This window comes from Microtus ochrogaster, chromosome 16 (genome assembly GCF_000317375.1).
Source record: "Microtus ochrogaster isolate Prairie Vole_2 chromosome 16, MicOch1.0, whole genome shotgun sequence".
Lineage (NCBI taxonomy): Eukaryota > Metazoa > Chordata > Mammalia > Rodentia > Cricetidae > Microtus > Microtus ochrogaster.
Genome location: NC_022018.1, coordinates 55,645,710 through 55,659,053, shown reverse-complemented (window position 1 = coordinate 55,659,053; position 13,344 = coordinate 55,645,710). Strand labels below are relative to the sequence as shown.

At 53.1% G+C, this 13,344-nt stretch overlaps 1 protein-coding gene across 1 annotated transcript; it reads left to right on the top strand.

Moving 5' to 3' along the window:
* The first annotated feature begins 9,381 nt into the window (after positions 1-9,381).
* Gprin1 (G protein regulated inducer of neurite outgrowth 1) lies at positions 9,382-13,290 on the top strand. The gene has a single exon (XM_005355213.3). The coding sequence runs from the start codon at positions 9,529-9,531 to the stop codon at positions 12,283-12,285; it is 2,757 nt and encodes a 918-aa protein (XP_005355270.1). The 5' UTR covers positions 9,382-9,528; the 3' UTR covers positions 12,286-13,290.
* Positions 13,291-13,344: the final 54 nt, after the last annotated feature.

Below are 13,344 nucleotides of genomic sequence, written 5' to 3'. Positions count from 1 at the left end.
GGGGCCCCGGTGCACTGCCCCGGCCTGTGGTGTGGGCAGGCCGCCCCGCGTCCAGCCCCGCGGTCCGCCGCTTTGTTCCGCACCGCGGTGCAGGAGGGGGGCGATTCCCGCCACCGGGGGGAAGGGCTGCTCTCATTGATTCATCCCACCCGTCACACACCCAGTGTGGCACACACTCCTGGACGTGGTCGCACACCGCGATCATGCCTGGGAACCTCATCTTTAGATGAGGCCACAGGTACACACACACACAGCCATGGCCCTTGGTCATCCCATCAGATTCACAAACCCGGCCACCTGTACACCCACCCAGGGCACTCAGTGGGGTCTACGCAGTCACAGCACCCATCCTGGATCAAGTCAGCGATACTCTAATCGACACCCAGCCGCCCTGCTCTGGCCAGCTTGTGCTTATGCCCCTTCTGGAATAGGCTGTGACCCTTTCGCACACACTCGCTTTGTCTCTTAGCTCTTCTTCAGCCTACACTAGCACACGTCTGCACACCCTTGAACGTCCATTCTTGCCCTTCTGTGGACTGGTGGATGGACAAATGGACAGATGTGTGGGGAATGTCTCTCAGAGAAGGCCTTTTGTTATAGACTCCGTCACCTGTGGTAGCTTGTCGCTGTGAGGGCACTAGATGAGGGGACAAGTGGCAGAAGCCTGGGATTTTCAGTCACACTCACAGACATACACAAGCCTTTGCCAGTCTTGTTGCCATAGCAGGAGATGCTTGCAGGTGCCTGGCAGCTCTGGCCCTGGCTGGGGGTGTAGAGATGACTCCAGACTGGGAAGAAATCCTAGAGGGAATGGAAGAGCCAGGCTAGCCCCGCCTCTCTGCCCACATCTCTGCATTCCCAGGATAGCCCAAACACAAGGGCCTATGCATACCCTCAGGCTAGCTCTCCCAAGGTGAAACTGTAAGGCCACGTGATGGCAGATGCCCACGCCCACAGGGTCCCCAGTGGCCCCCACAAGGCATAAAAGCACAGGCCATCCTGTGCTCACAGGGTTGACAGACTGAGACCAGGTCCTGGCCCAGACTGGCATGAGCTGGTGCAGTCCCTCCACAAACGGTCCACTTGCTCATTTGCATACCAGATGAGTTGCCCCCTCCCCCATTCCCCTACACGGTCATTTCAGCCTGCTACCTATATGTATCATGCACACCTCCTTATGTCCAATCCAAATATGCAGCCGTGTGTCCATGAGGTGTGCGTGTCCCCAAAGGTATGTGTGTATATGCAGAGACATTGACTTGCTCTGTGATGCTTTCTGGTTCTATTGCCTATGAAGCCCATGGGATTTGAAGGATCTTTGGCCTAGGCCAAAAAGAAAGGGACTTTAGGAGCCAGTGTTTGGACCTGAATTCAGCCCTCCAGAACCCATCCAAAGCCTAACCTCAGCGCTCAGGCTGTGAGAGGGAAGAGGAGGATCCCTAGAAGCTGAAGGTGTACAACAGGAAGACCTTGGTAGTGAAGAACTGACCCTTGAGGTGGTCCTCTGACTTCCATGTGTGCATGAGAATACCCACATTCACACACGCACACAAAGAGAAAGAAAAGAGTCTAGCTTTAGTGTCCAGATGTTGATTGATAGACTGAGAAGAATCCAGGCTTTGAACCCCAGTCTTCCTCCTGACTTCAGGGTCCTCATCTATGGCGTGGGATGATAAGGGCCCCCGTTGTCGTGGAGTCTACGTGGTAAAATGAGCCTGGGGGTTCTGGGTCCGGGGCTAAGCATGAGGTAGGTTAGGAGTGGAGATGGTTTCTAGTGGAAGGATAGAGGAAGAGGATGTGAGGCTCCAGGCCTGGGCTGCCTTGGAGTAGTGGCTGGAAGCTACTGAGACTCCTCTCAAGCCAGGAAGGATTTCCCAGCCCTGTAAGCAGCAGATCCTTTGGGGTTTGTCTCTGGCCTTTGGAATGGGAGACTGAGGCTCCCAGAGTGGGAAAACCCACACAAAGTCACAGGACAAGTTAGTGACTAGGTTGGGTCTTGACCCACATCTAGACAAGCTGTCCGTCCCCTGTACTGGGCCCAGTCCCACCTCAGAAGCTGAGAAGCTGGAGCTGGGAACTGGGACGCCAACCTCTTCCTGGCTTTGCAGTAGGGGCATACTAACACCTGGCCATGTCTACCTGCCGGACTTCCCGCTTCCTTCTTGGAGACCAGGAGCCTATCTCCTGCCGGACAGGTGTGTGGGCTCTAGAAGCACTTGGACAGAGTTACTTCCTGCTTTTCTTGGCACGTGAGTAAGGTGTGAAAACTTAGACACTGCAGGGCAGGTCTGATGATCAGAGATGAGTGGCAATGGACAGTTAGTATCCAGGGCACCATCGGGAGGGGGATTGTGGCTACTCTCCTCCTTCCGGACACTCTTCTCAGCTCCAGCTGGCTGTTGCTCTGCAGGAAGCATGCTCAGCTTGCCAAATTTTAGTTTGCCAGAATAAACCTGGACATTGGATTTCCACACGGACTCTATCAATGTTTAGATGTTGATGACTTTGCTCCTTTATTTAAAATTGACTTAAGGTGCTAGAGAGGTTTGATCCCCTCCACCCACATAAAAAAAGCTCCAGAGAACCAGAGACAGGAAGGTCCCTGAGCCTCACTGGCCAGCTAGCCTGCCTAATGGGTGAGTCCCAGGTTCCAGTGAGAGATCCTGCCCCAAAAATAAGGTGGACAGCTCCCAAGGAATAAGATCCAAGGTTGACCTTTGGTACATATGGACACACACATACACACACAGACATACACGCACAAACATGCACAGACACATATATACACACACAGACACACACACAGAGACACAGACACACACACAGAGACACACACAGACACACACACAGAGACACACACAGACACACATAAACACACACAGACACAGACACACACATACAGACACACACAGAGACACACAGACATACATGCACAAACACAGACACACACACATATACACACAGACACACACATACACACAGACACATAAACACACATACAGACACACACAGAGACACACACACATGCACAGACACACATGAACACATATATACACATAGAGACACACACACATACACCAGACTCATACACACACCTACACACATACAGACACACACAGACATACACACATGCACAGACACACACAAGCACATATATACACACACAGACATACATACACATAGACACACACAGACAGACACACACATACACGCACAAACACACACAGACACATATATACACACAGAGAGAGACACATAGACAAACACAGAGACACACACACATACACACAGAGACACACAACACACAGACACACAACATACAGACACACACACACACTGACTTAAAAAATAATTTGTTAGCATTGTAGGCCAAACAAGCATGTCCTAACGCCAGATTTTGCTGAATTTTGTCTCTGCTGCAACCATTTCAGACTCAGCCCCCCACCCCCGTCCCCTCCTGGGAGCACAGCTGGGCTCTGACAGGCTGAGTAGATAAAAACAGTCTTTCCATCTACACAGCCTGGCCCTAACGTGCGCAGAACCATGCACACCCCTCATCTACTCTAATTCTCACGACAGGCCTGGTGGGGAGGGAGGCATGAGTCGGTGTGAGTGGTGGGGTTAGTGAGAAGGGCCCTGATGACCGGTGAGCTGTCTGCACTTTCTGCCCAGGCCACACACCGGAGGCAGGGGCTGCTGTGGGGAGACCCCTAGGATGGGCTGGACTACCAGTGTGAATTAAGGGGTAGTAAGAGCCGGGGAACAGCTCCTTTAGCCTTTTCTGACCCTTGCGGGCTGTACGTCCCTCCCTGTGTAATTGCTGGGCAGCTGTTACATTTCTGTGTTCCAAAGGAGGAAACTGGGAAGCACGGCAAACAGACCTTGGTCCTCACTGGAATCCGGGTACTTTCTCTTGGCCATCTGCCCAATCACTTGGGTTTATCATATTCCTTCCCACAGTCCCAAGGACAAGATGGGTCACAAAATCGACCGGAACAATTGTTTTGTTTGGCCTTCGTGGTATGTGAAAAATGAGCCAATATTTAAAATATAAAAAAATCCATATGTGTGACTTTGCTCAGTAAATTAAGGACCTGGCCACAGAACAGTCACTCACACTTCCTGTTTAAAACACAGCAGTGTTTGCTTGGTACCCTTAGGACAGTACCCACCACTCCCACAGGGCCTCTCCCTCCCATCCGCTCCCTCTCTGATACCAGCTCTGCTCCAGCCTCTCTGGCTTTCTCATGGCTGGCTCCAAAGTCAACCTCCTCAGAGGGGCCTTCTTGACCACGTGTCCCCACCAGCGGCCCACTCCTTTGTCCTCACAACATCGCATATCAGAAATGACATCATTTATTTACTACTGGCTTATTACCCTCTCCTCATCCTTTCCCGTATCCCCAGCACGTGGAATTTGCAGAGGTGTCCAGTAAGTGTTGCGTTAGTGGGTGCATTCTCATTTGTCACAGAAGCTGGAACTGGGTGCCGCTACCGCTTTCTAGGGTCCAGTATTTTTGTCATGACCCCCACCGTGATCCTTCCAGGCTCCTTCACTCGAGGGTATTGGGGGTCTCTCTTGCTTCGGGACCTTTAGTCATCTCCTTTGCTCTATGCCAACATCACTATTGGTGGGCAAAGTAAACGAAGACAGACTCACGCATGCCGCTCATGTCCGATGCCTGCCTGTCCCTGCAGACTAGGGTTCTTCCATACCCTTGTTTTTATGCTGATGGAATCCAGATCCAAAACTTCAACCACACCCATGTGACTCTTGCACACCCCCCATAAATTAAAAAGGCATCCAGTTCAGCTCTCCAAAACCGAGGAGCCTATAGTCCTCAGCAAGACTGCCCTCCTGTGTGTCCATCCCTGGGATGACTACCATCACCTCAAGCCTCAGACTTGAGATTTAGGGAACCCAGTGGTGAACAGTTAGGACTCAGCGGGAACCTGAAGCCCAGTCAGGGACTCAGGTTAAATGGACACAGGCAGCCGAGCCATGTTGGCGCACACCTTTAATCCCTCACTCGGGAGGTAGAGACAGGCAGATCTCTGTGAGTTCAAGGCCAGCCTGGACTACAGAGTTCCAGGACAGGCTTCAAAGCTACAGAGGAAGACTGTCTCGAGGAAAAACAACAACAATAACAACAACAACAATAACCAAAAAAAACGGGCACATGCAGAGTGATAGAAACCTGGGAAGGGGGATATAGGAAGGGGCCATGAGACTCTGGAGGAAGCTGTTGGGCAAAAAAGGCTTTCTGGAGGAGGGAACATTTAAGCTGAGAACCAAAATGTTAATGACACAGTCATTCTAGGAGGAAAAGATTCTCACAGCAGAGGGTGTGTGGAAGCTGAGACAGGAGGGAATGCCAAGCCATGGCTGTGCACAAAGCTCTCTCTCTCTCTCGCTCTCTCTCTTTCTCTCTGTGTGTGTGTGTGTGTCTGTGTGTGTGTCTGTGTGTGTGTTGCTTGGGTGTGAGAAGAAGTTATAGAAGATAAATACCAACAAAGAAAGGAGGTGACTATATGGGCTTAGATACGCATTGGGGAGATGACTTCCTCACACAGATCCAGTAGAGGTTTCTCTCACTTTTCTGTTCTTTCAAAACTGTGCAGCCATGCAAAATGGAGTAAGAGCTCCCGTCGCCTCCTCAGGTTCAGCACAAAGTGCTCCTGACCTGTTCGTGCTGCCAATCCTGTGGACACAGAAAGTGTGCAGTGCCCAGGAGGATGACCTGACAATGGCTGGGTCACTGGTGTAGGGACTTACAGTTTGAAACTGTTAGTTGGTGGTTTTCTTGTGGTTTGGGGAAGGAACCCAGGGCCCTGCACACGCTAGGCAATCACTCTAGCTATCAAGGCAATCCACCAAGCTACATCCACAACCCTTTGCTGTTTTTTTAGGATGAACTCCTTCTGTTTATTCTTTTAAGTTAATATAGGGCTGGAGAGATGGCTTGCCAGTTAAGAACACTTAGCACGCTTGCAAAGGACCCCTACTCAGTTCCCAGCATCCGTGTTACAACCACCTGTAATTCCAGTTCCAGGGGGAGGAGTTCCAGGAGGAGGCCTCTGGTCTCCTCGGTTTATGCACACATGCACATATACCTATATGCAGAGAAACATCTGCACATAATTTAAATTGCGCATTTTCGTTGACTATAGATGGTGTGCTAGAGATTCCCTGTATCATCTCAGATTGACTGAGTCTCCTGATTGCATCCAGAGGCCACAGAGAGTTGCTGACCCACACTGTTTAGGGTTGTACTAAGTACACATTGTGCTATTTAAGCAACCGCAAGATCACCAACAGCATGCGTTTCTCAGGACACACGGCCACTGTCACAGCACGCATGCAGTGCTCACCTACAACCCGAATTCAGACCCAAATACAAAAAAAGGCTCTTTTTTGACCCTCAGATCCGGGTCTTACTATAGAGAGGCTGTCACAATGAAAGTTTCACGAGATTTTATCTTGGAATTTTCTGCCTATAAATAATCCCATGAACACGCACATGGTTTCCCTCGGCCACACGCTCAGAATCCTGGTGGTCATGCTGCCCCTGTCCCTACGTGTCTTTGCTTGCTCAGGCTCTCTCGGGCATCTCTCCTCTTCACTCTACATGTTCCAGTGTCTGTGTGGTGGTCCATGTGGCTGTCTCACATACCCTGGCCATTTCTGACTTCCTCACCACCGGGGGCTCTCCTGTACGCTGAGGTACCATCCTGTGTCTGCAGGGATATCCCTGGAAGGGGGCTTGCTGGCTAAATCACTGTGTGTCTTGTAAACACATGTAGAGATTGACAAACACCCTTCCTAGAAGAGTACAGCTGGTTTAATTTCCCAACAAGAATAAGGGGAGTCTGGGTCTAGGGGTAGCGCTGCTGGATGTCAGAGGCTCATGCAGTGTTTCACATGGCTAATACTTTCTGAGAAATTCCTTTCCATGTGCATGCCTATTGTTCTTGACGCTGATGTGTGGATGAGAACAGTAAAGTCCCCATTGCTTAGAAGTCCTTGTGTGACTGCGTGTGTGTGTGTGTGTGTTATGATTTGTTTTGAAACTAGTTCTTGTGATGTAGCCCTGGCTGACCTCAAATTCAAGCTCCTGCTTTTGTTGCCAAACACTGCGATTACAACTGTGCCATCCCATGGGGCTAGCATTCAATGAACACAGATCTACAGCACAACAGACAGTAACAAGTATTTTGGATTTTAAAAATTCAGGAAAACAAAACTGGGTGTGGTCCCTTTAACCCCAGCACTGAGGAGGGAAAGGTAGACAGAATTCTGAGAATTTGAGGCTAGCCTGGTCTACATAGAGAGTTCCAAGCCAGCCACACAGTCTACATAGTGAGACTGTCTATATAGACACACAGTGGATGGAGAGTGACATCAGCATTGAGGATGATTAGTTTATACAGGATAGATCAGGAAAGACCTCAGAGAGTAAACCATGCAGGACCTGGAGTGAGATGGCCGGTGGAAAGGCCCTGAGAGCGTTGGGTGGTATTTAAGAAACCATGCGGTAGCCCATTGAAGCTAAAACCACACACAGAGAGGGGAGGATGCGAGGAGGGTGGACCAGACCAGAGACAACAGAACCAGCAAATGCAGGGTCTCCGGAGTTACTGTATCTGCTGCTTGTTCGCATCAACTGGGGAGATGCTGAACGGTTCTGAGCAGAAGGTGATCTGCCTGGGGTTTAAGATCCTTCTTCCCACAGCTTTTAAGAAATAAACTGGATAGGGGAAGGGAAAGTAAGGGTAATCCAGGTACAGAGTGTTGATGCATGGGGCCCAGGATGGCAGGGGCCCAGGATGGCAGGGGCCCAGGATGGCAGCCAGGTTTGGATACGTTTTCAAGGCAAATTCATTATATTTCACTGACAGGTGGTTCATGGCCTATGAAAGCCAAGAGAGGCTCTAGAGTAGTGGTTCTCAGCCTTCCTAATGCCGCGACCCTCAAATACAGTGCCTCATGTTTGGCGATCCCAACCATAAAATTATTCCATTGCTGCTTCATAACTATAATTTTGCTACTGTTATGAATCATAATGTAAATATCTGATATACAGGATAGCTGATACTCAACACTGGTTGAGGACTGCTGCTCTAGAGATTCTGGCCTGACCATGGGTGAGATGGTCTGGGGGCCATCACCCCAACACCATCACCAACTCTGCTCATTCTGGCTGCAGCAGGGGTAATGGCAGTTTCTCCTAGGTCCATCTATCTGCCTGCTGGCCCCTCTTCCCAGACGCTCCCCAGGCATCACAAACGGGCCTCATCCCAAACAGTTTCCTCTCTCCTTCGATCTCCAGCCCAGCAATCCCCCACCTTACCCAGTACTCTGCAGACCACGCCCACCATCAATCACTACAGCCAATTGCCTCTGCAGACCACGCCCACCATCGTTCACTACAGCCAATTGCCTTCCAACAGTTCTACAGATCTCATTTCTGCCTGAAGGACGGACCTTCAGGGCGCATTGCATAGGCGGGGCTATGAGAATGAAGGCGGACCACTTGAATGAGAAGCTGACTGGCTTCCTCCTGGGTCTTGGCCAGCTCCTTTCTCCTTCCAGCGCAACTGCCACACCACCTCAGAGCAGTCTTTGAAAGCTGGTGACTGTGTCCTTTCCTTAACAGGCCGTTCACAGCTCCCCTACACAGACATAAACTGGTGGCCTACAGACATGTTTTCTGTGGCCCACGTAGTGTTTGGGGTTTTTATTTAAATCTTGAATTAGTTAGCATATTTTACATAAAAGTCTGGATTTCTCGTTTTCCTATGGCAGCAGAGCAAGAGTTCCCGGGTTTCAAGCCTCCGGGACAGCATTTGATCCCCCTTCGGAAAGCCATGCACTCTACAATTTGCCAGTTACGCTACCCCCGCCTTGTTTCGTATGCAGCTTGCTTCCCTCATTGAAATGACCCTTCTGGCCCAGTGACATCAAAAGTTTTCAGCCATTGGCCTTGAGAACAAGCGCCTCCCTTTGGGTAGCACATTGCATGAGATAACGCTGACGAAGGTGAGGAAGCTGTAGTGAAGTTGACAGGTCAGATTGGTCAAGCTGTGAAGGGTCAGTTTGTCTGTCTGTCTCGAGGCTGGGTACTGTGTAGCCCAGCTTGGCCTCGTGCTAGAAATTCTCCTGCCGTGGTATCCCGAGTGCTGGGAGCACTGGCTTCTTAGATGGTTGTTGGGTGTGATGGTGCAGGGAGTGATAGGATTGGGTTCATGGTTTTAGCTGAGACTTTCTTGACGAGAGGGCCAGACAGGGACAGAGAATCCAGGGAGGAGCCTGGACATGGCTGAGTCGTTCCCCCTGGAGTGTGTCCTAAGCCTGAGTCTGTTCTCTCTGTTTCAGAAGCCACAGCTGTCCTGAGCTCAAGCATGGCTCTGAGGGTAGATGATCAGTACTGAAGACCAACCTGGCTCCAACAGCTTCAGAAGGACTCCAGCCCCCCAAGACCCCTCTGCTTCCCACACAATGGGAGCCTGGGCACTGGGGGCCCGGTCATGAGGGACTGCTGCTCCTCCCCAAAGGCCATCCCTGCACCCCCAAAGCATACCCTTGACCAAAGCCTAGGCATGGACTCCAGACACAGCGGTCCCAGTGGGGCTGGGGAAGGGGCCTCCTGCTCTGAGAGCCCCGCTGGGAACTTAGCCTGCTCCTCTCCTCCCTGCACTCCTCTGCCAGAGACAGTGAGAGGACATGGAGCCTTGATCTCAGGAGCCTCTGAAACAGCTTTGTTTGGGAAGCCAGAGCCTGTGTCCTCAGCAGAAGCTGCTCCTACCACCCCAGAGAACAGAAATCCTGTGTTCTTAGAAAAGATGGATTCCAACTCCTTGAAGCAGGCAGATTCTACTTCCACAGGAAGGGAAGAGGCTGGGTCCTTGAGGAAGGAAGAATCCGTGTTGATGGGAAAGGCAGAGCCTGAAATCTGTGGAAAGGGGGAGCCTGGAACTGTTGGAAGGATGGATTGTGCAACTCCAAGGAAGGAGGATTCCGGGTCCTTGGGAAGAGTAGATCCAATGTACTCCAGTATGGTGGATACAGCGTCTCCAGGAGGGGAAGAGCCTGTGTCTGTAAGAAAGGGAGAGCCTGTATCCTCAGGCAAAGTGGAGCCAAGAAAGGAGGATCCCACATATTCCAAAGGAGAGCACCCTGGGTCTGCAGCAAAGGGAGATCTTGTGTCTTTGGAGAAAAAAGATATGGACCCTCCAGAAAAGGCAGACCCTGCATCCACTAAAAAGGCAGATCCTGGATTCTCAGGAAAGATAACTCCAGGGTCATCAAGCAAGACAGAACTTGTATCCTCAGGAACAGTGACTCCTGGGACCAAAAAGGTGAATCCTGTATGTTTGGGGATGGCGAATCCTGCAGCTGTGGGAAATACAGAAACTTTGTCCTCAGCAAAAGAGGACCCTCCCTCCTCAAGAGAGGGTGGGCCTGTGTCTACGAGAATGACAGAAGCAATATCGGCTGGACAGCCGGGAGGTGTACTTCCGGCAAAGACAGATGCAGCATCTGTGAACAGTCCAGGACCTCCAGGCAGTGCGGACCCAGTTTCCTTAAAAAATGTGGAACTTGTGTCCCCAGTGAAACCAGAACTCCTGTCTTCTGGGCAGGCAGAACGCGTGTCGTTGGTGAAGACAGAAACCCTATCCTCAGGAAGAGAGGACACAAAGTCTTCTAGAAGGGCAGATCACACAACAGTCACAGGAAACATAAAAACATCTCAAAAAGGGAATCCTGAGTCTTCAGGAAAGACAGACCCCGTGTCTTCAAGTTCAGGAGAAGCCAAGTCTCTGGGGACGTGGGGGTCCCTGTCTGCTGCAAAAGCTGAGACAGCGGCCGAGAGGAAAGGAGACCCACAGTCCTTGGAGAAGGCAAGTCCCACAGCCTCAGAGAAGGCTGGGCCCCTCACTTCCAGCAAGGTGGGCTCTGCAAGCCAGGGAAAGGCAGAAACTGTTCTCTCTAAAGAAGCCGACTCCACGACATTAGGAAAAGTGGTCCCAACGGCTTCAGGAAAACTAGCTATGGTGTCCCCAGGAAAGGCGGATCTCATGGCCTCGGAAAGAGCAGAAGGCAATCCAGAGGCCAAGGCTCCAGAAAAGAGGAATCCTGTGAACTCCACCAGGGTCTCAGGGAGTGCTGAGCCCAAGTCTGGGGTCAAGGTGGTAACCCAGCTTCCAGGTACCACATCCCCGGGAAACGTGGAGGTGCCAACTTTGCCAAAAGAGCAGCCACAGGTGTGTGGGAAGATGGATCCCTCGGGAAAAGTCGACCCCCCTGCGTCTGTGGAACCTGTGTCCCTAGGGAAGGCTGACTCCTCATCTCCATCTCCTAGAAAAGCAGAGTCTCAAACCTCGGCTGAGACCACACCTCTGCCTCTGGAGAAGGCCAAGGCCCCTTTCAGGCCATCCAATGGTACAGCCTGCAGTTCAGCCCAGCCTCTGGGAGATGCCCGGAGCCCCGGGGTCCTGCCAGAGCCAGCGCCCTGTGCCAGCACCAGCCAGAAAGACCTAGCGGCAGCTGCGGCTCAGAAAAGCCCCCGCGCGGAGGGTGCAGCGCCCCCAACAGGGCCACGGACTCGCGACAACTTCACCAAGGCGCCATCGTGGGACGCGGGAGCGCCACCGCCCCGCGAGGACGCGGGCACACAGGCCGGCGCTCAGTCCTGCGTCTCGGTGGCGTTGAGCCCCATGTCCCCGCAGGACGGCGCGGCCGGCCCGGCCTTCAGCTTCCAGGCGGCACCGCGCGAGCCCAGCCCCTCGCCCGGGCCACCGTCGCGCCGGGACGCGGGCCTGCAGGTGTCGCTGGGAGCAGCCGAGACACGCTCCGTGGCCACCGGGCCAATGACTCCGCAGACCGCGGCACCGCCCGCCGCGCCGCCCGCCTTCCCAGAGGTGCGGGTCCGGCCCGGCTCGGTGTTGGCGGCTGCCATGGCACCCCAGGAGGCGGCTGAGCCGGTGCGCGACGTGAGCTGGGACGAGAAGGGCATGACGTGGGAGGTGTACGGCGCCTCCATGGAAGTGGAGGTGCTGGGCATGGCCATTCAGAAGCATTTGGAGCGCCAGATAGAGGAGCACGGCCGCCAAGGGGCGCCGGCGCCTCCGCCCGCCGTCCGCGCGGGCACAGGCCGTGCAGGCTCCGTGCGCACCGCGCCCGCCGAGGGCGCCGCCAAGCGCCCGCCTGGTCTCTTCCGCGCGCTGCTGCAGAGTGTGCGCCGGCCGCGATGCTGCTCGCGGGCGGGACCCACGGCCGAGTGATCGGTCCCCATTTTTGTAGCCCCGGGTTTCCAACCTTCTCAGGCTCCCTTCTTGATAGCAAGCCCTTGAGAGCTACGCCCCACCCCCAACCCCCTGCGTTCAGGCCTCCGAGGAGTGGGCAGCCTTTAGGGGCTTCTTTTCCAGTCCCTTCCTTCCCAAACACTGACGAAACCCCCTTTCCCAGTCTCTTTGCGACCACGAGCCCACACATCTGGCCCTTGACAATCCCGCCCCGGTGCCCTCACAGCCTTTCGCTCCACTCCCTCAGGTAGTACAGGGAGAGCACAGGTGCCTGCTCCCATCCCTCCACCCTAGAACTGAGGCAGGCTCCTGAGATGGCCAGACTGGTGCTTTGAGGCCTCCAGGCGGCCCAGGTCCCTAGAACTGGGAAAGGTAGCATGCAGATCTCCAAGTGTTCCTCCGCGTGTGCCAGGACTGGTGCGAGGCCACCAGAAAAGCAGACTCTGAATGGGAGGCTGGGGCGGGGGAGGGGGGCGTGAGTCTGAGCAGTGAGGGGTCTCCACATGGTGCTGGCCCCACGGCCAGGGTGTCTCTTGCATGCTGTTGGTAGTCCTAACCCCACTCCTGTCTCTCCCCACCAAGACCCCCTAGCCCTGTTTCCCCTCCTACCCAGTCACTATGCACATTCCCCATAGAGGCCAAAGGCTAGGAGAGCCCTGGGGCTCAGCTGAGAAGGGAGAGTCGTGGAAAGATCAGAGGGTCTTACACACCCAAGGTCATAGGGAGGCTCCTAGAAGGTCTCAGGCCACTGGGTGTCTGGGTGACAGCTGGTCTTGGGTATCAGGGACAGGATGGAGAGCTCATTTGACATCTGCAGTTGTCTTTTAAAGGTCTCTCTCTTATCTGCCACCTTTCCCCCCACAATGCTGTGAGCCTCAAGTTCCTTGTAACCACCCAGCGCCCTGGTCCCTTTCCCTCGAGCCTCAGTTTTTGGCTACTAACTGTCACAGTATACATTGGTAATAAAACCTCTCCCCAACTCTCGTCTATGATTGAAAGATCATATATTATATTTAGGGGAAGGCAGGCAATACAGAT